The sequence below is a fragment of the Lycorma delicatula genome, chromosome 3 (genome assembly GCF_047948215.1).
Source record: "Lycorma delicatula isolate Av1 chromosome 3, ASM4794821v1, whole genome shotgun sequence".
NCBI lineage: Eukaryota > Metazoa > Arthropoda > Insecta > Hemiptera > Fulgoridae > Lycorma > Lycorma delicatula.
In genome coordinates, this window is record NC_134457.1 from 161012184 (window position 1) to 161038347 (window position 26164).

At 30.7% G+C, this 26164-nt stretch overlaps 1 protein-coding gene across 3 annotated transcripts in view; it reads right to left on the minus strand.

Moving 5' to 3' along the window:
* LOC142322157 (focadhesin) overlaps nt 1-26164 on the minus strand; it is a 93416-nt gene continuing 67252 nt past the window's right edge. For 2 of the 3 annotated variants that reach the window (XM_075360904.1, XM_075360905.1), the window contains exons 16-20: nt 18826-18959; nt 18080-18285; nt 12836-12959; nt 5327-5485; nt 1-152 (exon numbers count right to left, since the gene is read on the minus strand). In XM_075360904.1, the coding sequence (XP_075217019.1) occupies nt 60-152; nt 5327-5485; nt 12836-12959; nt 18080-18285; nt 18826-18959 (716 nt within the window). In that variant the 3' untranslated portion in view covers nt 1-59. Of the gene's footprint in view, nt 153-5326; nt 5486-12835; nt 12960-18079; nt 18286-18825; nt 18960-22254; nt 22331-26164 lie in introns of those variants that run through there. The other variant, XM_075360906.1, reaches the window with a different exon arrangement.

A 26164-nucleotide genomic window follows, 5' to 3' on the forward strand; every position in this document is an offset into this window, starting at 1 on the left:
GTTCTTACTTTATTTTAATATTAATATGAACATAATAATAAATATTAATTATATTTTATTTATGAAATTGCAGAAATTACATACTGAATTGTAGTTGTATTTTCTTTGCTAAGAGAATTTTTTTTTAATAAATAATTCATTTGTTCCACAATCTGAAATACAGAAAAAATTGATTAATCTATTTTATAACATAAGATTTTTTTAACAGTGTATCTTATACACACTGAATAAAAATTAAAAGTACACTGTACATAAATTTATAGAGTGCTATGAATAATAAAAAGCTTCAAATCTCGAAAAACTAAATCAACTAAAATTAACAAATTATACCTTACATGCTGAAAAAGACTGCATCATTTTCACATATTTTAACTTACCTGAGTAATGATCTGTTTTGTGTTAATGTATTATTGACATGTTACAAAATGAGTGTACTGCATGTATTTTTACAAAATACACCTTAATTTAAAATGGTAGAGACCATTTATCTTCATAAACTGACAAAAATAAATAATATGATTATCAGTTACAATGTATTAATTTGTACAACAGACATAATTACTTTGTAATACATTTTACAATCACAGATGTTATATTTAAAAACTTTCTGTGAAATAACACATTCATTTTTCTCAAACAGAAAAATTTACTTATGAACATCTAATAACAACTTTACTTTAATAAAACAAAAAAAAAAAAAAACAAAAGCAAAGTTAGCATATGTCATTCCTAATGTAAACCTAGATGGTGACCAAAGGCAATTGATTAGTGATTTTAAATAGAGTTAAAAAGACAAAACAGAATGAAGGAATTAAGAGGATAAGATACTGGGATTTACAAGAACACAAATTGAGGGATAAGTTAAAAAAAATAATGCAGAAGCTACCCGCAACTGAGAATAAAAATATACTTTTTTAAAACTTTCTTTATTTGATATTTCTTTACTACTTTCTTTGTTTGGAGGTTGCAGGAAAAAATGTAGAATAATGACAAAAAGAAGGAGGGAACACAGACTAGATGGTGGAATGAAAGGCCTGTGGGTAAATGAGGAAGAAAAATCAGGTTTTGAGAAAATTGTTTAAAAGTAAGAATAAGAAGGATAAGAAAATATACAATACAAAAAAAGGAAACGCAAGAGAACAGTTAGTGGTGATGGAAAAAATCATGGGAGGAATTTATTCAGAGTTTAGAAGTGGATGTGAATGCAAATAAAAAGATGTTTTATACTATGATTAGGGTAAAGAAAAGAATGATTAACGCAGGGAAAGACTTGAGTGAAGATAGAAGAATTACAGAAAATTCATGGATATAACAAGGAGATAAAACAAATTTGGCACAACTACTTTGAGAGTTTATTAAATAAGGGTTTTATGAATGAGACATGGAATAGAGAGGACACAGTTATAGGAAAGGGAAGCTCCCTAAGCTGGAAGAAGTAAAAGAGGCAATGAAGAATATGAAAACTAAAAAATATCTTAGTGATACCAGACGAATAGGAAAATAGTAAGATTGTACCACTTTAAAAAAGGAAGCAAAGCAAAAATGTTACAGGAATAATTTGATGGACAGATGGCAAAAGTTTTTCTTCAATAAATTATTTTAAATAGAATTAAGGAAATTGTAGATACAGCTCTGAATAAAGAACATCATGGTTTCAGGCAGCAAAGGAGTACAGTCAACCTTATCTATGTTCCAAGGCAACAGTGTTAAAGGATGTGGGAATATAGTAGCAACCTAATTTTGGTGTTTATCAATACTGAGAAACATATAATTCAGTGAAAAGAGGACCGATACAAAAGAGTCTGGCAGAAATAGGGATTGAAGAGTACATAAATTGGATGCAAGAGATGTACTGGACTTACAAATGTAGAATAAGAACTACAGTAGAGAATACTGACTGTTTTAATGTAAAAAATGGATTCAAACAAGGAAGTGTGTTGTCTCCACACTGTTTAATACAGTAGAAAGAATTATGAAAAGAGTTAAACAGAGATTGGAAGAAGACATTAATTAGAATGATTTTTGCAGATGGTATGATGACAGAGGGAACTGATGGAAGTGCAAAAACGTTTCGAGGAATAGGACAGAGTTAAAAATGCTTAGGTTAAAAATTAGTAAAGAGAAAAGTGGGATTCTGTTAGTGACATGGGACAGAGAACTGGAGGGGACTATGTTGGAGGGAACAGTGCTGAATGTCACTGTCCAATTTAAGTATTTGGGTTTGAAGTAGATGGAGGATAGAAGGTGAGATGACCAGCCAACTGCAGAAAGGAGGAAACTTCTACCAAACTACCAAACATTTGGTTTGAGATAGAAATGTACTACACAAGACGAAGTAAGTTAATAATGTATAAATTATATTATACATTACATATAATAATTGGATATAATTACATATGCAATTGGAACATGAACAGAAGGACTGAAGTTATCTGCAGAAAGGGGAAATGAAATTATTAACAGATAAGGGGAATAACAAGAAGAAAAAGAATAAGGAATATAGAAGTAAGGAACTGGGAGTAAATACTATAAGAGAGAATTGGAAGAGTCAAGTACAGTGGTCTGGACACCTCAGGAGAATGGCTGATTACAGAATTCCAAGAAAATGGAAGATATATGTAAGGTATAGAAAAAGATCCAAGAGGAAGAATACATGAAAGATGGAGACAGTGTAAGGAGAGAAGAAATGGTAATTTGGAGTAGACAGAGAGTGCTGGTGGGGCTTAGTCAACACCCAGAGTCAATAAACTGGAAAGAGCTCAGATATGTATGTGTTTTATGCACATAATTAAAATTAATTAATATTTTGTGATAACTACATTCTATTTTATGATAGCAACTCATTCATCACTAATATTTTTATTACATTATTAATCATTCTGAACTATTATTACTATTTTACAAGATATGAGCAACTAAACAAAAAAAAAGTGGGCATGATTAATGAATTAAAAATGCTAAGTTTAAAAAACAAATTTTATCTGTTTTTTAAGTTTGACATTAAAGATTTTGATGATAATTTTAAGCATTCAAATTTAAAAAATTAATACGAGCTGACATCAATTATGTTTTTAAACAAAACAAACTAAAATTTTCATAATAATAGTTTGTGACAATAGATTATTTATATCAGTGTTTGTAAGGGGAAGAATTATGATTTTTTTTCATAACTTTAAGTTTTTTGTAACTGAATTAAGCATATAGAATTATTTATATGGGGAAAATAATAATTATGTATATGTAAACAGGACACAAATAAAGTACTGCAACACTAGCAAATTAATGAACGCAATTGTGTTAATGCTAGTTTTACAGCTGGAATACTAAATTTTTATAATTATCTATTTGCTGCAACCAATAAAATGATTATGAATTAATAAAAAAGTACCGTAATAATTTTGCAGATTTATACAAATTTTCTTTTCTTTTTTTTTAAATTCATCTAACTACAATGTATTATTATTTAAAAATTTATTTACTTTTTAATCTACTTTAAATCAAATTGTTCATTCCCTTTAATTACAGATATACATAATCAGTCATATAATCATTACTTCACATACTCAGTCTACCATATGAAACATTAATCATCATTCTGGTAGTTATAACCTTCATGATAACAAAACCTGAGTTGTTTTGTAAATAACAGGTAACTCAATTAGTAATTTTAGATTTATTGGTAATTTTAGTAATTTTATTTTATCAAATAAAATGGCAAAATAAAATTTTGCCACTAATAAAATTACACTCATTAGCACACATAACAATAACAATAACATAAAATAACATTAGCACACATGAATTAGATGATATGAAAAAATGTGATTTATTAGCAACTTCAATACTCTACACATGTTAATAACAAACAATACAAAGTTACTCACAGTATACAAAGTCAGAAGGTAGGGAGAATGTAATATACATTAAATCATAATTTATTGTCAGCTAAGGAAAAATTGCTAAACAAATGGGTTAAAAATTTATATTAGATGTAAAGACTTGATGTTAACTCATTTCCATATTTCTATAATTTTTATGTATAGAGAGTGCACCAAAAAGATTATTGGGGTTTTAAAGCTATTTAATATTTCTTAACTTTAACTTAACAGCAATGAATCACAAATAAAATGAAAGAGTAACTTTTACAGTGCAAGTGTTTCCTGTACAAGTGTTCAATGTGAGCACCTTTCGTCGTGCAGCATAATAGGAATTTGTCAGGAGGTGCTCACATGGGGTTAAATCGGGTGATTTTGGAGGCCAACAAAAACAAGCTCTGTCATTACGTCCATGCCAACTGATCCAGCAGTTGAGGAAAACAACATTTAAGCAATTCTGTACAGAGTTTATGCCACTGAGCAGGCACAACATTTTGTTGCCAAATTAAATTCTCTGGTCTCTCTTGCAATTGAGGAAAGATTCTATATAGGAAGCATATCCAAAAAAAAGCAACTCCAGTGAAAAAGAACGACCCATAAACTTGCTGTTGGGATATTGCACTATCACATTTAATTTTAGGGAGTCCTTTTTGCATTGTTACAGTTCATGGGGATTTTAGGCCCCAGAAATGGACATTTTGTGTAAGATGAAATGTTGACTCATCACTAAACATAGTATAATCAAGAAGGTCAACAATGCTGCAACACTTTGATTGCAAAGTTGGTAAGCTTTAAATCCTGCAGTAGCTGTAAAAGGTATGGATGCATATGTGTTTTCTCAAAATATTTTACACTGGTATTGATAGATAGCTGCTGGCCTTCCTAACAGATATTTTAGGACTAAGTAGGAACGACTCCATGACATGTTCAACATTTTCTTCAGGTACCCTCAATTGTCCCATACTCTTACCTTGAGAAAGACATATGGTCATTTCATACTGATTATGCCATTGACAAATGTTAATGTCACTTGCAGGATCAAAATTAAACTTTCTATGAAACGCACATTGAACTGTAATTATATATTCACATTTAGAAAAATGCAGATGTCATTTTTGCAAGTGGCACTGTTAAATAGAAAGGTAAGGAAACAATCTAAGACCATGTGAGCAATTAAGCTGTCCTTTTTTTTTCTCATTGACTCTAAAATCAACACTATACCTAGTCCAAGAGATATTATAAGAAATTAAAACTCCAATATTCTTTATTGTATATCTGATATTTTTAATGATCTGAATTAAAAATTATATTTATTAACTAATTTCCTATAATAAAAATTAATATACAATTACATACTGAAGACAAACAGTGGTCTTTAGTGAACACAATTTCAAAAATTCAATAATTTAAGAAAATTCTAAAAATAATAATGTATAAAATACTTAACAAACCTTTGCTTGGTCAGCCTTTACTTTTGAAAGAAGTGTAAAAAATGCATGAGGAAAACGAAGATGTCTTTCTTTCTGGCACCTTTTATTAAACAGTGATGAAAAATTTGAAATATAGTCAACAGCCAAAACAAATACTGAAAACATAAAATCTGCCCCAGGCTGCAACAAACATTAGAAAATCTACATGTATAAATTTATAAAAAAAACATGCAAAATTATCTGATGGAACATATCTATCACAATGTAAAAATGAAATTTAGCGTAGTTATTGTAAAATCCTCATCCAAAGAGTAATAAGAAGAATCCTGATTCAAATAAAAACACAAACAATATGTATTAGAAAATAAATTTTATGAGATAAAGATAAAAAAGTTTTTAAAAAATTATGTTATGTTTTCTGCATATGTATAAATTTATCCTACATAAAAGATATTTTTGTAGATTGCCACTTTCAATAGAAACTGTATATCATAAGTGACTATGGCTGGATAGTTGAAAATATAATTCATCTGATTCATAACATCCACAGTACAGTGTTGTAAAAAAAAATTATTTGAGATTTTAGTTATCAAGCTTTGATTTGTTTTTTCAAAAAAATTTAAGAACAGTAGTGCTGAATTTTTTTTTCTTTTTTTGTTAAATAAATACAAAATCATTGGAACAAAAAAAAAAACAGAATGATTAAACTGTCAAAACAAAGCTTGATGAAATTAATTCCTCAAAAATTATAAAAAAATTTATACACAAATAATTAAAATAAAATAAGAATACTATCAAATTTCAAAACAGTTTAATACTTCTTTCTGCAACTTTGTGTCATGAGAAAGTTGCTGAAAGAAAAGTAGCAATTATTTTGTTTATTGCTTGTACTTTTATATGTTATACATTGACTAGGTCAGGAGATTATAAGATATGGGAAAATTAATAGGCTGTTTTTGTCAAAAACTGTTTTTTTTGTTTTTTTTTTTTAGAAATGTAAGGAGGAGAAATGTCATAAAGCAACAACTAAATTTTGTTTTTTCCATATTTTTCTCTTCTGTTATACATCTTCCCCCAAGTGCCTGAAATCATTGCAATAAGTCAGAAATCACTGCACACCAGGAAAAAGTAATTCTTGGTAAAAAAATACAGTTGTGTCAAAAAGTATGAGAATGCTCTTTGGATCTACCATCTATTCTTTGGATTTTGATTCTTACACTATGAAACTTTTATTGTCTTCAATTTGTAACTGTAAATCATACTCAGATAATTATGAATTAAAAATGAAATTGTGACTGTTAGCTCTTTTGAAGTTCACACCACACATTAACAAGCCACTGCTTTAGACTGAAGGACAAATTCTGCAGAATGTTCCAAGTTTTCAGTAATGATTTCTTGGCAGAGGCCATAACCAACACCAATCATGTCACACACAATTACACGGACTATTTCTTGAGAATCCTCATAAATGAGTTCCTGAATTTCTTCTATATTCTCTGAAGTTTTGTTGGTAATTGGCCAACTTTCTAATTTAGAGTCTCTTGACTTTCAAATGTTCATGCCACTCAAAAACATGACATCGAAATAAAGAAAGTTAAAAACTTGACAAGACTTTCTAAAATCTTTATGGACGATAAACTGAGGTTCACAAAAAATTTAATGCGGGCACATTTTAAAAATTTATTACTGCAGACCAGTATTAAATGAAGTTATCAAATCAAATCTATAGATTGAACACATGTTCATAATCCTAACCTACTAAACAGCATTTGTATGCATGTCTGTGTGTGCATCCCCTTTAACTTAGCACTGGAATATACCAATCATTAGCGAAAAATCCCAATTCATTAGTACGTCTCGTGGTGGCCAGGTGTATACTTGTTATATTATTATATATATAAGGTGTGTAAATATGAAACCGGAATTTGTCCATAGATGGCCCTAGCTGTCAATGTAGTTACCGTCAAACCGCATCATTGGCGCCATTTTCTTTTTTTGATAGCTGACAAAGATTTTCAACTCACAAAAATAAAAGTTTCATCCAACAACAGCATAGTTTTAATTAGTGTTGAACACGTCGAGTTTTGTACCTACAAACTATGATTTGCAGACAGCACTGATTTTCTGTTACCATTCAAAGAAAACTGCCACAGAATAGCACTGAATGCTTGTTGAAGCTTATGGTACACATGGTAAATTGGTAAATCACAGTGCTTTGAATGGTTTAAAAATAAAAATTCGAAAGTGGTGATTTTGACATGAGAAAGGAAGAAAATGGAAGACCACCGAAAAAATTTGAAGACAGAGCAAGCATAGTTGGATGAGGATGATGCTAAAATGCAACAACTCAAATGATGACAACTAAAATGCAAATCAATTAAATGTAACACAAGAAGCCATCTTCATACGTTTCAAAGCCATAGGAAAGATCCAGCGGATGGGAAAATGGGTTCCAGAAGATGGGTTTTACATGAGCTGAATGAAAGACCGCAAGAAAACCATAAAACCACTTACAAAATGCTGCTCACCAGTTACAAAAGATTCATTTCTCCATCGAATTGTGACAGCTGATGTAAAGTGGATATATTTCAAGAATCCTAAGCGTAAAAAAACTTGGGTAACTCCAGGTGAACCATCGACATTGATTTCAAGGCCAAAATTGCTATGGAAAGAAGGCAATGCTCTGTTTGGTGAGATTGAAAGGGTGTGATCTATTATGAGCTGCTAAAACCTGGTGAAACCATTAATACTGAACACTACCAACAACAAATGATTGATTTGAATCAAGCAGCATTGCTAGAAAAACAACCAGAATATCAAAAAAGGCAACAAAGTGATTTTGCTTCATGACAATGCACCATCACACACAGCAAAACCGGTCAAGAAAATGATTGAGGCGTTCATTTGGGAAATACTTCTGCATGCGGCTTACTCAACCGACTTCACTCCATCCAACTAACATTTATTTGGATCGATGGGACATGCACTTACTGAGGAGCACTTCACTTCTTACGAAAATGGCTCAATGACTGGTTTGCCTCAAAAGAGCAAATCTTATTTTGGCATGGCATTCATAAATTGTCAGAGAGATGGGAAAAATGTATAGCTAGCAATGGACAACATTTAAAATAAAATATTTTTTATCATTTTCATACAACAAACATGTATTTTCTATACAAAAATTCCAGTTTCATATTTACACACCTGGTGTATACATCAAAATTTTGGGAAAATTTATTACTTTTCAACCAAATCCAAATTTTCAGATGAAAATTGCAAATATCTCAAAATGGTCTTTCCTAGCGCTCTGAAAAGATATTTAGACCTACCTCGACGATACCCGATGAACAAATATAAAATTATAAATTAGTTAATTGTTAAAATTTTTAGAGATATTCTCAGTCAATAAGCAATTTACAAACTAATCAATGGTTTATAAGTCTACTGTTATTGCCATCTGATGGTAATATTATGAATTTAAGTAATTTATTTAAATAGATTTGATTTCCTGATCCATTCAACATTATCAGAATTTACTAGTTCATTTACAATGTTATTATTATTATTATTTTTTTATAAGATGTATTTTTTCAAGAGTTTGGGTTATTGATTTATTATTGTTTTTTTCTGGAATTGATATATTTTGAAAATGTGTGTTTACTTTTGTGTACGGGATATGCAAAATTAGACTTTTGTTGTTTTCCATATTTACATGCTTGTATATGTTCTTGAAATCACTTTTTTCAATTATCAGACCCACAATTTAGTTTTTTTTTTTTTAAATACTTTTCATCCCAATTGGAGCACTCAAGTTGTTCTATTCTATTAAGTCTTCAAAGAATGAGTTACAAAGTTAGCTTCCTGCTGTCTCTTCTGCTCTCACAACAATTTCATATTTTTCGATCTAGCGACCCTCATTAAATATTTTACATTTTACTTTATATAAACCTGTTTTATTATAAATATTTTTTGAAACAGATATATTTTTATAAATTATTGTACTTATTTAAATAATAAAACATCAATAACCCAAATTCTTGAAAGAATATATATGAAATAATAAAAAATAATATAATAAGAGGTCTTTTCAGAAAATAACCAAACATTTTTAATTACACGCCAACAGAGATATTTAGTGATGTGTTTGGTAGCATTGTGTACATACATAACCTTCTCTGTAACCAAATGTTTTTGGATTGTAGTGACTTTTATAATGTGTGATTTTCAGGAGCAATGATACAACATCAAATTTTGTTTGACACTGGGAAAAACTTTCAAAGAAACATTTCAACTTTTGCAACAAGCTTATGGAATTGATGCTCTGGGTCACATGCAATGTTATGGTTTTCACGATTGGTTTTCACGATTTAAAAGTGGCATCAGTCAATTGAAGATGACTCTCAACCAGAAAGGCCTTTAACTTCAACTGATGACACTATGTTCAGAAAATCAATGATCTGGTGCATGCAAATCATTGCAGAGAACTTGCTGAAGAGGTTAGCATCTCAATTGGATCATGCCATGACATTTTGATTGAAAAATTAACATGTATTGAGTTGCAGCAAAGTTTGTTACTCTTTGATGACCAAACAGCAGAAAGAACATGAGTGGAAGTTTGTCGGCAACTTCTTGAACAAGCCAATGATGATGAAACATTCATGCACAGGAACATCATGGGAGATGAAAAATATGTGTTTATGGTTACGACATTGAGACAAAAGTTCAATCATCATGTTCAAGAAAGCATACCAGTCTTGATCCAATGTCAAAATGATGCTCTCTCTATTTTTGATTTTAATGGAATTGTGCATTTTGAATTCTTGCCTCAAAGTGAAGCGGTGAACTGTGTTGTGTACTATCAAGGTCTTTAACAATGGTTATTGAAGAATTCTGCAAAAATAGACCATACTTGTGGCGAGACAGCTCATGGTTCTTTCACCACAACAATGTGCCCACCTATTTTGTGCTTATTTTTTTCACCTATTTTTTCTTATTTCTGAAATTAAAATCAGTGGTGAAAGGACACTGTTTTGAGACTATTGAAGACATTAAAACAAATTTGTCATGGACCTTAAAGTTAATTTTAAATGAAGCTATCAAGGACTGCTTCAGTAAGTGGAAATATCGCTGGGAAAAGTGTGTGAATAGGGGAGAGGAGTCTTTGAAGTGAACAAGCATCAATAATCAAAAAATTAATAATAAAGATTTAAAAAATAAAGTTTGGTTGTTTTCTGAACAGATCTCATATATAATAACAGTATAATAATAATACAGGGTCCGGCATATTAATCTGACGATTTTGTAGTAACTGTTATGTTGGCATCACTGTCAATGAGAAGGCAGGAGTGTTGCACATCGACAGGTCTATTCATGCTATTTCAGTAGCCAGTATGTCGTGGTCGGGTGAACGAGCGTTTGTGATTGAAGCCTATTTTAAAAAGAATGACTCAGTTATTGTAACACAGCGTTTATTTCACAGACATTTCAATTTAAATCAACATGCATTTGTTCCTAGTAGGAATATGATATTATTGTGGGTGAACAATTTTAGGAACACAACATCTGCTTTAAAAATGAAACCAACAGGACGAAAATGGACTGTGAGAACCTGAAAACATGAACGCTGTAAGGTTAGCTGTTATGCGGTCTCCCCGACATTCAACAGTGAGACGTGCTGCTGCGCTAGCCATTTCTGATCGAAGTGTACGACGAATTCTTCATACCGACCTGAAATTCCATCCGTTTAAGATGATGTTAGTGCAGTAACTTAATGCAAATGATTGGGCGTCTCGCAAAGCAGCTTGTGAGGTCATCCACGAAAATGTCCACCAGGATGCCATTATTCATTTAAGTGACGAGGCACATTTTCATCTGTCAGGATTTGTGAATAAACAAAATTACCATTATTGGGCTTCGTATAATCCACGGCAAATTCTTGAAAAACCACATCACAGTCAATATGTTACAGTGTAGTGTGCGGTTTCAAAGTTCAGCATAATTGGCCCATATTTTTTTGAGGAGTTACAATTGCAGAGTAACAGTAACAGCTCATCGACACGTAAACATGTTGAATGAATTTCTGTGACCGAAACTGAATGACTTTCAAGGACTTGAAATTTGGTTTCAACAGGATTGTGCCACCGCCCATACAGTAATTTGTAAACAAATTACTTGAAAATGAGCGAAAAACACGAAAAAATAATGCATGTGTCTTGTTACATAAGCACAGTCATTGAACTCATCTGATAATTGAAGTAAAATAGTTTCCAATCACGTTGTATCAGGAATTCTGGTCTCAAAATTATTGAAAGAACATCTTCTGCCATGTCTTGGAATTTATATGTAACTTCATGAAGACTAATAGCCAGACACATTCAGAGACCCATATATGGATTTCCACCCTCCAGCATAAGTACAGGTAGCCCCCATAAATGGATTTCACCCACGAAGGGTTAAAAGTACCGAAATGTTATTTCAAAATTTAATGATACATTCAGTGTGCTCTATATTCAATTAATGCAGTCTATTAGGATAAAATCACAAATTCTCAGGGTAAATAAGATATTCTGTTATTTACATATATTACACAATCAAATTGATGTTAGCAATAATCTTGAACAAACTGCTTATGATGCGGCTCTTTTAAGTAATTGCCCCAGAAATTTATCTTACTGGAAGTTATGAAGAACTAGTTTTTTTTTAATTCCCTTACAGTTGTGGACATGCAATCAGATGGTGAATGATAAAGGTAGTCTTCAACAATGAGTTTTGGGTTAGGGCTAAGAAATTTAAGTGTATATTCCTTGTTAAATTGACATCTCTTGGAAAATTCTTTCAATTTTTTAAGGTATCAGACGGCAGAATAAAATATAACATGCAAATAGAAATCAGATCTTGGATATTTAGTTTTCATCTTTTACTTTTGATAGAGTAAGCTATCATTACTCAACACTTCACAGTTTGTTGACAGAAAAATTTGTCGAAGTTAGTAGAATATCATTCATTCATTCAAAGGTTCTTTATACTAACAAACCAAATCTTACCCTTATAGAGGATTAGTAACCTAGTCCCACTCATAACAGCTAAAAATCATCTCGATAGCACAAATAAGTAATGTTAGCAGCAATTCTTACAACCTGATTTTCAGTACCCATTACATCTGAGTTTTGTGTATAGTAGCAGCATATACAAAACTGAAAATGTACGCCAGCATACATTTAAAAATAAAATTCCAGCAGCACTGATTTATTCACACTTACTGAACCAATTTCTGTAGGTTAATAAAGTTAAACAATAATGAGTGCAATTTTATTGTATACCATTGCTATTTATTAATGACTAATGACTGTAGCAGTTGTTGCCATTTAAAATTTATAAAAATTATATTGATAAATGAAATTTAACATTTTATAAAAAAATGTTGGTTATGTTTAGTTGTAAGGTGTACTGGCTGCACTAGAGTTCTACATATATAAGTGAACCTTCTCAATAAAAACTAAGAAACAATTAAAATTATTTTAATATCCTCACTTCTTTATTAGAAACAGTTTGAAGCATCTGTGCAATTAATTCTTCTAACCAAGGCCAAGCAGTTTCATGTCCGAACTTTTGTTGAAGTACGTCTTCTATTTCTGTCAACAGTAATTTCTGTTCCCTATCAAACAATACCACAAAAACAGTTATAACACAAAGAGACTGTGAAGTATTAATATGATTAAACACTCAAAAAAAATTCTTTACTTACTATCCAAAGAATCACTGAATACCAGTTTTTTGTAATCAATTACAGAAATAAAATTAATGAATAATCATTATTTTTCACTAGAAATAAATCTTTCTAATATTAGTAGCATGCACATTAAACACTTTATTATTCAAACTGCAATTATTAGTACTTAGTAAGAATATTTAATGATGCAACTACAAAAATACTGCTAATAGTACTAACTGTGTGTATTGCACCAATCAAATACAAAATGCCACATTTAATTCCAGATTTAATTGATTTAACCTGCTTGGTAACTTGGACACATTCAACTGTCCTGAAAATTTTGAACAAGAATTACAAAGATGAAAATATTCAACTGTGATTTGTTTAAAATTGCTTATGAGTCACATTTAGAATATTGTGTCACTAAAAAAGTATTATATTCTCAGCTATTTTTCTTTGCTTCAGCACTAAAAGATCGCATAAATGATCTTTTCTTTTTATATTATTTTTTTTAGCAACTACGAATAATAATTTAATAATGACAAATGTAATATATTATAATTGAGAAGTATTAGGTCATTTAAAAATGTAATTTTTAAGATGAAAAGGAAATTAATAAATTACAAATAACTACTGTATTTTACAAGAAAGTGTTTTAATTCTATTATATGTAATTGCCTCATGAAATGGCAATGAAAAACATCAGAATCCATTGCACACTATATACAAATTTTAAAACTAAAAATACAGTTCTAAAAAACAGAAATCTACGAAAAGTATGTTAAAAAATAACTGACGAACGTAAAACCCTGTTGTTATAAGATGTACTATAAACCCTTAATTGAACCTAGCCTAGCCTAGCTTAGATGAACCTAGCCTCAATAAACAACTTTCTACATACCCCTCCAAATTCAAATCAAAAACAATATCACATTACATGGATTCATATGATCTGGTAAGAATGTGTAGATTTTAAAAGGTATGGCAACAAGCAGAAACATTTTAAAATTAAATAAATGATTACTGTAATAAATATTTCACTTTAATACTAATAAATATTTTACTTCAATTAATTCTGTCTCTTTTTCATTAGATTCTAATACAAATCAAAATTATTTTTTGAGAATGATTTATCTTAAATGTCCTCTGTCACATCATATACTCTTCTGCAAACATAATTGAAGATAATCCATCAACTTGAAAATCAAGAAAAATATCAAGCGTAATTAGTAGAAGTAATGCTCTTGGCTATCACCTTTTAATTCGCTGATTCCATTTTAAAATTTTAAGTTTCACATAGCCCCAAAGAAAAAAGTTTTAAACTGTAAAATGGATGAGAGATAGCCAAACTGTATCATGAAAATGAGAAATAAGCCATCCAAAGAATCATTGCAAACAATTCATATTATTCCTATGAGCTATATGATTGGGTCATATAAGTAGCAGTTCGATTAATTTATTGTATACTGTTTGAGTAAAAAATCAGTCTCATTCATGAAAATATTGTTACTAAATCTTGTCTTTTAATTAACATTTGAAGGGTCTACTGCAAAATTAATGAATATAATTTTTTTCAAAAATAAGTTTATATTGGCATTACTTACTTCAAAGCAAGTAGAATAGTGTGTTGCTTCAAAAACTGATATATCATTGATTGTTGCAAAGAAATAAATAAAATAAGAACAAGTATGAGATCTGTTCAGAGAGTAACCAAATACTTTTAATCACACACCAACGGAGATATTTAGTGACATTCAGTTGGCTGCATTGTGATCCACATAAGGTCCTCTGTAACCGCATGTTCTTGGATTGTTAATATCTTTAGTTTTCATGTTATTGTTATTTGAGTGTAACATATTTAAGTGTTAGCAATGATTCTTGTAATGTGCAATTTTAGGGAGCAACGATATAATGTAAAATTTTGTGTGAAACTGGGGAAAACTCACAGAAATGTTTTAACTATCGAAACAACCTTACGAGGATACTCTGAGTCGTACGCAATGTTATGAATGGTTTTCACAATTTAAAAGTGGTCGTCAGTTAAATGAAGATTACCTTCGACCAGGAAGGCCTTCAACTTCAAATAATGATACCCACATTCAGAAAATCAATGATCAAGTGGACGCAAATCACCGAATGACAGTCAGAGAACTTGTAGAAGAGGTTAGCATCTCAACTGGATCATTCGATGACATTTTGACTGAAAAATTGAACATGTATAGAATTACAGCAAAGTTTGTTCCTTGTTTGATGACCGAACAGCAGAAAGAACATTGCATGGATGTTTGTCAGCAACCTGTTGAACTAGCCAATGTCAACAAAACATTCATGCAAAGGATCATAATAGGAGACAAAAGCTGGGTTTGCAGCTATGACATTGAGAAAAAAGTTTGTTCAAGAAAGCAGATCAGTCTTGATCCAATGTCAAAATGATGCTCTCTGTTTTTTTTCCAATTTTAATGAACTACCCTATTCACCGTGCAACTTTTTTCTCTTTCCGAAAATAAAATTTCAATTGAAAGGCCGTCGTTTTAACACAATTGAGGAGATTCAGAAAGAAACGCAGAACGTGCTTCGAACACTTACACCTGCAGACTTCCAGGGATGCATGGAATCATGGGAAAAACGCTGGGATCACTGTATCAATGCCCAAGGGGATTACTTTGAAGGAGACAGTGGAAATTATAAGTTATGATAAGCTATTTTAATTTATGGTAAAATTCCCTGAACTTTTGGGTAGCACCTTGTATATTCTTCTATTATGATTTTTAAATTGGGTGTTGGCAATTATTAAATTAAACTTTGCGCAATCTATAAGTCGGTCCCCTCTTTCATTCCTTTTGCCCAGCCCGTATTCACCCACTATATTTCATTCCTTGCCTTTACCAAAGCTTGCATTACAATCTTCAACTATTATTAAATTTTCATCCCCTATTATGTGTTGTATTACCACATCATTTGACCAATATCAATGAGGCTTGGCATGTTATTACGAAACCTTGATGCATAAAAGTGTTGCATGCATTGAAGCTGCACCTTAATCAATGATCAAGATGATATGGTATTCACCTTGGTTTACTATGGTCTTCAGAGCCAACGAAAATCTTTAACAAATGCTTTGAAATGATTCACAATCATAAACATAAGCAAAAAATATTACAATGGTTAAATACCAAACAGTATTAATGTATTGAACTGTGTTAAAGATATAATAAAGGAGTCAAACATTTCATATGAGATTAAATTAAATACTATTAAGTTATTGGATAATATGAATGCCAAAGAATTACACAAAATGGTTTAAAGGATTTTAAGAGACAATCAATAAAATTATATCTGTACAATTTTTCATGACAAAATTAAATTTTATAACATTTTGTAAATGCATGCTTCAGTTATTTAATTTTAAGTTCTACTTGTATTTTGTTGTTTTTCCTTACACTAAACGTGTCAGTAAATAAATTACTTAATTTTTTATGTAATAAAATCTGTTTATAAATATCAATTGATTTTTTATTTACCAGTTACAATATTAATATAAACAACAACAAAGTACTAGTGCTAGAGAAGACTTTAATGAAACTTCTACAGAAATAGTGTGTAATTCCAGAAATGTAGAATGAAAAAAGTATAACTCCAGATTTTATATTAAATATTTTTTTTTTAAATTATTTTCTTAGGAACTCAAAAATGTTTTCTTTAATAACACTTAAAAAAGAAAGTTAAAAATATTATAAATTGTTATGTAAAAAAGTTTTTTGTTTAACCTGAAAAATGAAGGTTTTTGGAGTAATTTTTTAGAGTTACACAATTTTTAGGTTTCACTGATGATAAAGTTGTTTTCATATTTAACTAAGAGGTAATTAAAATTTTAAGACTTGTGATTAAAAATTTCATTATGAAAAATCTTGTGAAAATCAGTCATTTTTTGGCTTGCCTGAATTTTTAATTTAAAAAAGCAATTTAGAATGCTTTCATATACATTTCTATCATATATCAAAATCACAACTAAATGAACATAAATTCATCATCTGAGCTGGATATTTTTTTTCTGTTTAGCCTCTGGAACCACCATAAGGTAGTATTACTTTGGAGGATGAAAGAGGATGATATATGTATGAATGTAAATGAAGTGTAGTCTTGTACAGTCTCAGATCGACCATTCCCTGAGATGTGTGGTTAATTGAAACCAAACCATGGAGAGCCGGCCTCCGTGGCATGAGTGGTAGCGTCTCGGCCTTTCATTCAGGAGTCCTGGGTTTGAATCCCAATCAGGCATGGCATTTTCACACATGCTACAAATCATTCATCTCATCCTAATGGTGAATCTGGAGGTAAAAAAAAAAAACAAAACCACCAAAGAACACTGGTATTCATGATCTTGTATTCAAATCTGTATAAAAATAACTCTACCTTTACTAGGATTTGAACCTTAGAACTCTCATCTTCAAAATCATCTGATGTGCAATGATGAGTTCACCACAAGACCAACCCGGTGGGTTATCTGAGCTGAATAGTAGTCCAATCCATTATGAGGATAAAATTTTAATTTGTCTGCATCCATCCAAGTTAATAAATGAATTAGTATTGAACTAAGAACTTATTTCAACTCAATTTTCATCCAATGTATAATCATATTTATATTATATGCTTTAATAATCCTACAGATAAACTGATGACTAAACTGTCTCTAACTCATCCTGATTAGATGTATTAAAAATAAAAACTATTTGTTTAATAAAGTACAAAATGGAATAAAACAATCCAGAACTGTACAGACTGTACGACTAAATGACAACATGAGATAAATATCCTAACTACTAAGCTCACACACAATGTAGTATATGTTAACTAAACTTTGTTGTAAAAGTTGTAAAAGAGAAAAAACCGTGCAGCTTTTTTTAATATCTCTTTTTTGTTAATATTATAACAATCTTAGTAATACACATATAAGTATTTAATATAAAAATAGCTAATGCCTTGGACAAACACTTTCAAATATAAATCAATTTAATAAAGAAATATCAATAAGTCAGACAATATTTAATAAAACAAATACATACGTAATTTGACTAGCAACAGATTCAATACATTCATTAAGCCAAGTGAAAGGTGTTTCGGAATTTTCAGCCAATGCCATTTTACATCTCAGTTTGATAGCTTTTTGTAGGCGTTCAGGAGTTATTTCCCACATTACAGTAACTGAGCTCATTGTTTCTACATGATTTAGTGGGAGATTGACAGCACACTGGAGTACATCATTGAATACCTGGACAAATGATACATACATATATATATATATATATATATATATATATATATATATATATATATTAATTAAAATAACTCTAAAAATATAAAGACTAAGTAACAAAATCTAACCAACTTTTTTTTTAATACCCTGTTGTGATAAAATCTATGTGTAGTTTTTTCAATGCGAGATATTTAATGTGAAATATTTACACCTGCTTATCACCTTCTCGATATAAGTACAGATGTGTTCAAGTTACTGAATACTAAGAGAAAGCTTTAGACAATGAAAGTATAATTAGCTTTACCAGATTAAATTTAGATATACATCATCAGACTTAACACCTATCAGACTTTTAACACTATACAAAAAAATTTAACCACAAACCTTTTAAAAATCAATTCCAGAACACTTTTTAGACAGAGAAAGTTAAAATACACTATATCTTAACTAGTTTTCACTATGTATACTTCTATAGACATGAAATACAGTTTTCATTAGTTAACATTAAAAATACAATTTCAAATAATATAGTCTATAATTTTTAAAATTACTCACACAACTTTGAAGAGTAAGATCTTCCCATATCACTTTTACATTCTGGCTGAACATAGTTCGATTAGCTTCATGGATATCAGTTTCCTCTAATGTTTTTTCAATATATCCTAAATATAACTTCACTGATTCATCATCTACAAGAATAATGATATATCTTAAAACAATTACAAAGAATAAAGTACTGTATAGATTAAATAAGTTTTTAGCAAGTATGAGACAATGATTATATAAAAAGTAAACTAAGACAAAACTACACAAGTAAAACTAAACTTAAATTAAGACAAAAAATAAGTAAATAAAGAATCACATGAATTGTTTCTAAAATGTTTCAGGAAATAAGGTAAGAGAAACCATGAATGCTATGTACTTACATCCCATTAATGAAAATGATTGAATGATAATAAACATAAACAACCCACCATTAGCAAAATTAACAAGCCAAGATAAAACAATATGATTCATAAACAACACAATTCCTCAGGAATTATGTCATTCTTATAATAATATATAATTATCCCAATTCATCAACTGTACACATACTCAATTTTGTATGATCTAAGCCTGTCGGAATTTTATGGTTTCTTGGTTTGGGATTAACAGATAGATGCATCTCTTGTTGATGTAATGAGTTTGCCTGCAGCTTTACATCTCTAGATTGCCAAACCAGAAAATGTTGTTAATTACAACCATGAAAAAAATAGTGGCCAGAAGCCATTAACCAAAATGAAATGTATCTAGGGCAGTTGGGACTGTCAACCTGTCGCACAGCTAAGTAATGACATCTGGGCCACTCCTACATACAGTTTATACTTATAGATGGTTTATGCCATTGTGTTAAAAACTTCAGAAAAATCATTAGACCATGACTCATAAGTTTGAGATCATTTATTTTTCTAAATGGTTTACAGGTTTTTAAGAAGAGATTATTTTTAAATTACCACTGATTGAAGCTGGGACGTAGAAATGTACATATGCCAGTTAACATGGTTTATTCTCTAGCAGTCATTTTGCTGCTGTCAGATACTTGACCGATGCTATAAATGATTTACAATGAATGGAGCAGTACATAGTACTACCAGATGTGTTGTTAATGGTGTAAACTACATCTGGTAAAAGTCAGTAAACTTTTATCAGCATAGAATAACAATAATGTTGAAATTCCCTAAAAAACTTTGCAAATTTTTAAGGTTGAGTATTAGAAATAAAATTCTTGATAACTCTTTAAACAAAGGCAAAAAACTATCCACGAATACTTAAAACAGAGAGAGAGATGCACATACATAAACACGCATGCATGCACACGTTAAAGACTGGTTTAATCATTTTAAATGAGATAGAATATCAATTGAGGACACAATGGAAAATTAAAATTTTATTTTCAAGTGATGATAAACACAAAAAAGTGGAGAAATTTCCAGACAAATATTCAAGGATCACAACTAGGAATATGTAAAATTAATCTACGATTTTGACCAAAAAGAGAGTAACAAAAAGAAATATATTGTCAGCAGGGAGCTATTGAATCAATCAAATGATAAAATTTTGTTTAAAACTATCTTTATATGAGTCATTTGGTTTTATAACCAGATACATCACACTATTAAACATTAAATTATGAAGACCTATAATGGATCCCTATTTCCCTATAACTCAAATTATATCTTGGATCCATCTGCTTTTGATTTGAAAAAGGGGATGTATGTGGCTTTGATATGAAAAAAAGTCACTTATCTGGTTATGAAACAAACATAAAAATAAAAGAACTACTTATTTATTTTGTCACAAAGTAAGCTATAAATATTTTATTTTAACATAATGCATTTATTAAAATAAGTTTTTAAATAAATGTAGTTATTTTCTACAAAATTTTTACAGCCTTCTTCTGGAACTTCTGCATAATCTTCAGCGTTACAATAATTCTTGTTACTTTCAAAGACTGTTTTAAAAAGCAATAAAGATTTTAATGTTTTCCAGTTGTCACCAAAATGTTTCACCAATAATTTATCAACATCCTGCTTTTTAAGTGGAGGTATTGGTACTCCTGATGGTATTAAAGCAGGTGGAACAATGTCTGTTATTTTTTGTTTTTCTTACAAATATTTTGAAATTTGTCAACTTCACTTTTATAATTAACTTCACATCTAACTACAATATTATCTTTTTGTTTATTAAATTTAAAAAAAAAAACGTTTGCAGGCATAGATGAGTTAATTGGCCACTGGCTAGGTGGTCTTAAAAACTCACTAACACTTGCCTTCCAATCATAGTTTATTCCACCCAATGAAATTACTTTCTCAAATCCTGAAAAAAATTCAGTGTATGTTGCAGGACTTATAATAGTTGAAATTTTTGTATTTTTCTCTCTATATGGCCAAAGACCCAGTCCGATGGAAGAAAAGAGTGGTCTACCACCACTGGAAACATGTACCTAATTTTTTCAATGTGACTTGGAGCATTTTGTTTTACCCATGTACATAGCATTCCCATGACAAAATAATTTCTATTTTGCCCCCCACAACCATCTGTCGCAAGGTGAATCATTCACAGTCTCAGGAATGTTAATGCTCATTAAGCAGTGACAAATTGCCAAGCTCACTTCATTTGGGCCTTTGTGATGTTCACTTTCGTCCCAAAGATACAGGTAAACACTTTCTTTTGGCTGTTTATTTTTTGAATTCCCAAATACCACAGTGAGGTTGTATTTATACAGCTGCCTTAATAATAAACTGACAGGAAAACTTGAATTTTTCTGGCAATCAAAAGTAATTATAAGAGGATAATCATGTTTTTTGTTTTTCTAGCAAGTATTTGATAAAGGCTTTTGCTTTTAATTTCTGGACTCATTTTTTCAAGCATGAGTTCTTGTTTTATAATCTCATTTTTTTCTCGCTTAATCCATTTGTCAAGAGAAATAGAGATCAAACATCCATCACTCTGAGGGCTTCCAAACCTAATTAAAGTTATTTCTAAATACATGTCTGAAGTATGAAGACTTTACTTTTAGATTTACATCAATTATTTGGGCATTTTAATACTACCACAACTAGTTTTTTTTATTTAGACAATTATGCTGTTTTTCTTGTGTTTGTATATTACAGATTTTCGATCCCCTCCTCTTTTTTCTGTTGGCATTGTCCCTGACTGATAGTGCCGTGTCACAACACCATTTATGCGTTTTTTAGATAACCTTAATGTATCCAGAAATGCTTTTTGGCAAACACAGAGTTTTAGTTTCTTATTACTAGAGTAAATAAAATAATTAATAGTCATCGATTTCAGCCCTTTTTGGCCATTTGTTAGTCTAACTTTTTTAGGAAGTATTGTCAGTATATTTTAAAATAAAACAATCGTGCTTTGATTTTAATGCAGATCTCTTGCCTACATTACATAAAAGTTTTCGTGAAAAATTATTTGGTCCTTTCTGCTAACCTCTTCACAATGATAGAAAGTTCATTTTTTGTTAAGCTTGCAGGTAATTAGTATGGATGGTCCAATATAGCCATATCTGTAATGGATAAAAAATAATGTTGCGTTACTCTCAGAATAGCAGTAATAAAAAATTTATTACTTTGAAGGATTAAATGGAACCAAACAACTCAAATAGAAAATTAAAGTGAAACATTTAAGAATGTGAGCAATAACACAATGTGTTTATACACCACTAAACATGCAAAAAATTACAAACAACCTACAGTACAATAAAACATATCAACATACCTTAATTCTCTTTGCTATATTATTGACTTCCTACATATTTTCATTTTGTTTTTTCTTGACTTATTATTTAAATCAAGGTACACTTCCATATTAACTAAATAAAATTAAATTAACTAAAACTGAGTTAGATAAACTGAGCATGTGTAGGAATATACAAGACTCGATCACTCAATGCGGTAAGACTTTTACTACAGCAACCCTATCTGCAGTCAGGTTGATATATCTGCTTTTGATTCTAATGAAGAGTGACTTACCTGTTATGATACAAATTCAATTTCTCAATTGAATAATAAAGTGTGATCTATCCTCTTATGAAACAAATAACATATGATACAGTTGTATATATAGGAAAGGCTTGAATTAATGAAATAACCTCATTTTTCAAAAAATTGATGTATCTATTTATGAAACCAAATGACATATATAGAAGATAGGAAGTGTGGGAGTTTGCAAGACTGCACATCCCACATAATTGTTAATATATAATCAAAGTAGAGGATACCCAACAAATCCCTATAGCCACAGACAAATATAGATTATGAACTTAGTATTTATTCTAAACATTTATATACAACAGCACGTAAAGATTACTTATTTATCCAGTGGATCTGTGTATGTACCATCATACCTCTCTGCATCCACCTTGACATGTGAAGCATTTCTGGAGTTACGGTTCACAAGACTTCCTCCACACTGTTGCGCAGTTCTTCATTTATTGATATGAATATTGTTTTTCATTTGTTTCTTCATAAATGCTGAGCTACATAGGTCTTGATTATTCCCCACAAGTTGATTATTTCCCCTCAGAGTTGACAGATATGACAAGGCACGACATTGTGGTGGCAAGTAATTTTAGTGAACCACAGCCAGTCCACTGGCTTGGAAATAGTTCATTTAGGTAATCACTTGACCCTGAGAGGAAGACACCCACCATATGATCGGTCTAACCGTCCCATCGATCCTTCCGTACCTAGCCCTTAGAGGCTTTACCAGAGGTCATCTTCATAGGCCTCAAGACATATCCCAGTCACACTGCTGTCAAGATGCCACCAATGCGAATGCCACAAGCAACATTCATATCAGTGTAACATAACTAACTTGGTTCCTTTCTTTCTTTTTCCTGTTTAGCCTCCGGTAACTACCGTTTAGATAATTCTTCAGAGGATGAATGAGGATGATATGTACGAGTGTAAATGAAGTGTAGTCTTGTACATTCTCAGTTTGACCGTACCTGAGATGTGTGGTTAATTGAAACTCAACCACCAAAGAACACCGGTATCCACGATCTAGTATTCAAATCCATGTAAAAATATCTGGCTTTACTAGAACTTGAACGCTGTAACTCTCGACTTCTAAATCAGCTGATTTGGGAAGACGCGTTAACCACTAGACCAACCCGGTGGGTTACTAACTTGGATCCTACTATCAATGAATTTAACAGGTTGCAAACAGGACCGTCTGGTTGAGTCGACCTACAATCCTAACAAGCGAGGGTGAGCCCCACACGCAAAACAGGCACTAACTAATAAGAAAACTAAAAACACAAAACAAACAGTAAATAGAAAACTGTTAACTGTAAACTAAACAAAACATAAATAAAACACAAAGCACTAACTCAAACCAAAACACAAAAATAAATCTAAACCAATAATAATGAATTAAACAACCTAACTTGAACATACCTAAAGTACACCTGAATAAACCTAAAACTAACCAAATAAAACGAACCTAACAAAACACTAAAGAAAACACACAAATTCTAAACACTAATCTAAAAACTAAAACCTGTTAAAACACAAATTATAAAACTAACAAACACTAAATATGAAACTCTAACGTAAAACAAACCTAATAAAATGAACCAAACAAAACACTGAAAAACACACAAACTCTAAACACTGATCCAAAAACTAAAAATTTATAAAACACAAATTATAAAACTATTAAATAAAAGCAAACAGTAAATATAAAACTAACCGAAACAAAACTCAATAATAAATCTAACACAAACACAAAAATAAAAATTTAAACCAATAATAAAACAGTAAGACAAAGTAAAGCTAACCAAAATAAAATAATCTTATAGAGTATGCTAAAGAAGATCAACTCCTACTTCTCTGACCTGTTTAGAATGAACAAAAATTAAATACTAAATCATAAACATATAATAAAACACCAAAGTGAACATTAACTTTAATCGGAATAATCAGGAAAGCATATAAACAAAACAAAACAAACCCAAAAAAATGAAGAATAATTCAAACATACCAAAACTCAAAACCTAAAACTAGAAATATAAATCATTATACATAAAATTAAACAAAACAAACGTAATTAAACCAATCACAAACCAAGAAATAACATAACTAACACAAAAAAACTAAAATCTGCAAGTATACCAACCATATAATTATTGTAAATATCAATCCTGTAACTAACAAGATACCGTACATGTTTGTATACGGGATATTCCTCCAAGCGACAGTAATGATTAGCTGGTTTCTAGACACATAAACAATTTGCACAGATTGGAGAACCCCCATCCTTCCTAACCTGGTAGTCTGACAAAGTCTCCCTCTTTGCCACAATAAGAAGAGCTCTTTTTCTTTACAAACATGGCCACATGGCCTAGCCCAGATACAGACTTACATTAAAGTAGTCTAATCTCACAAGATTGGTATTCAATAACCTGCCTTTCTTCGAGAACATGGTATGCACTCCCACTCCACTAAGTAATGAACAACATTGCTATCTTTTCGTCCAGCATGAAATACCACTTTGAACAAGGTTGCGAAATCCTCTGCTAAATAGTCTGTGTTTTGCACCCTTATCACATCCACAAACCCTTCCTTCATCTCCAATGCCCCGCAGGACATCATATACTATCATCCTTGGACTTATGATTCTGGCTAGTACACAATTGTGTTTTGGATGCTCTGATCTATTAAGTTCTGTTTTTTTGTATTTTTGGTTATTTAGGGTTTTAGTTTCATTCTTGTTAGTTACGGGTTTTTCTGTTGGTGTTTTGGGTTACTTGTATTGTTTTTAGTTATTTTGTGGGTGGTGGTTACTGTTTATTATATATATTTGGGTTTTTTCTTTTGAGGTTTTGTTTTGTTCTTTTGTTATTTTTGATTTGTTTTTGAGTTTTCTATTTTTTTTTAGTTAGTTGTTCATTAATACTGTTGTTTATGTTGGTTACAACATCAACAATAACCATCTTTGATAATTTGATTGGCTTATTTATTTTGTTTATATTTAGGTTTGTTTCAATGGTTTTTTGAATTTCTTTATAATAGTGGTTGTTTACTTGTTATTTGGAAATGAGTAGTGATCCCGAATCGGAGGAGGGACCATGCTCACCAAAGTATCTCTGGCAAAAAGCAATGCAGGCAGAAAAAACTCAAAAGGCTCATGAATCTAAAGTTCAGGTGGAACACAACAGACAATGTAGAAGACTGGAGCAAGAAATACATCAGAAGGAAAGAGGCTAAAGAAAGAGAGGTTAGGGAGAAAGGGAACAAGGGCATTCAGGGTTCCAAGGATTCTGATTTCGATTCTGAGGCTGAGTTAATGGAGGTGCTGTTTGGTCCTCCAACTGGACAGGCCAAGTAGGTTTTAC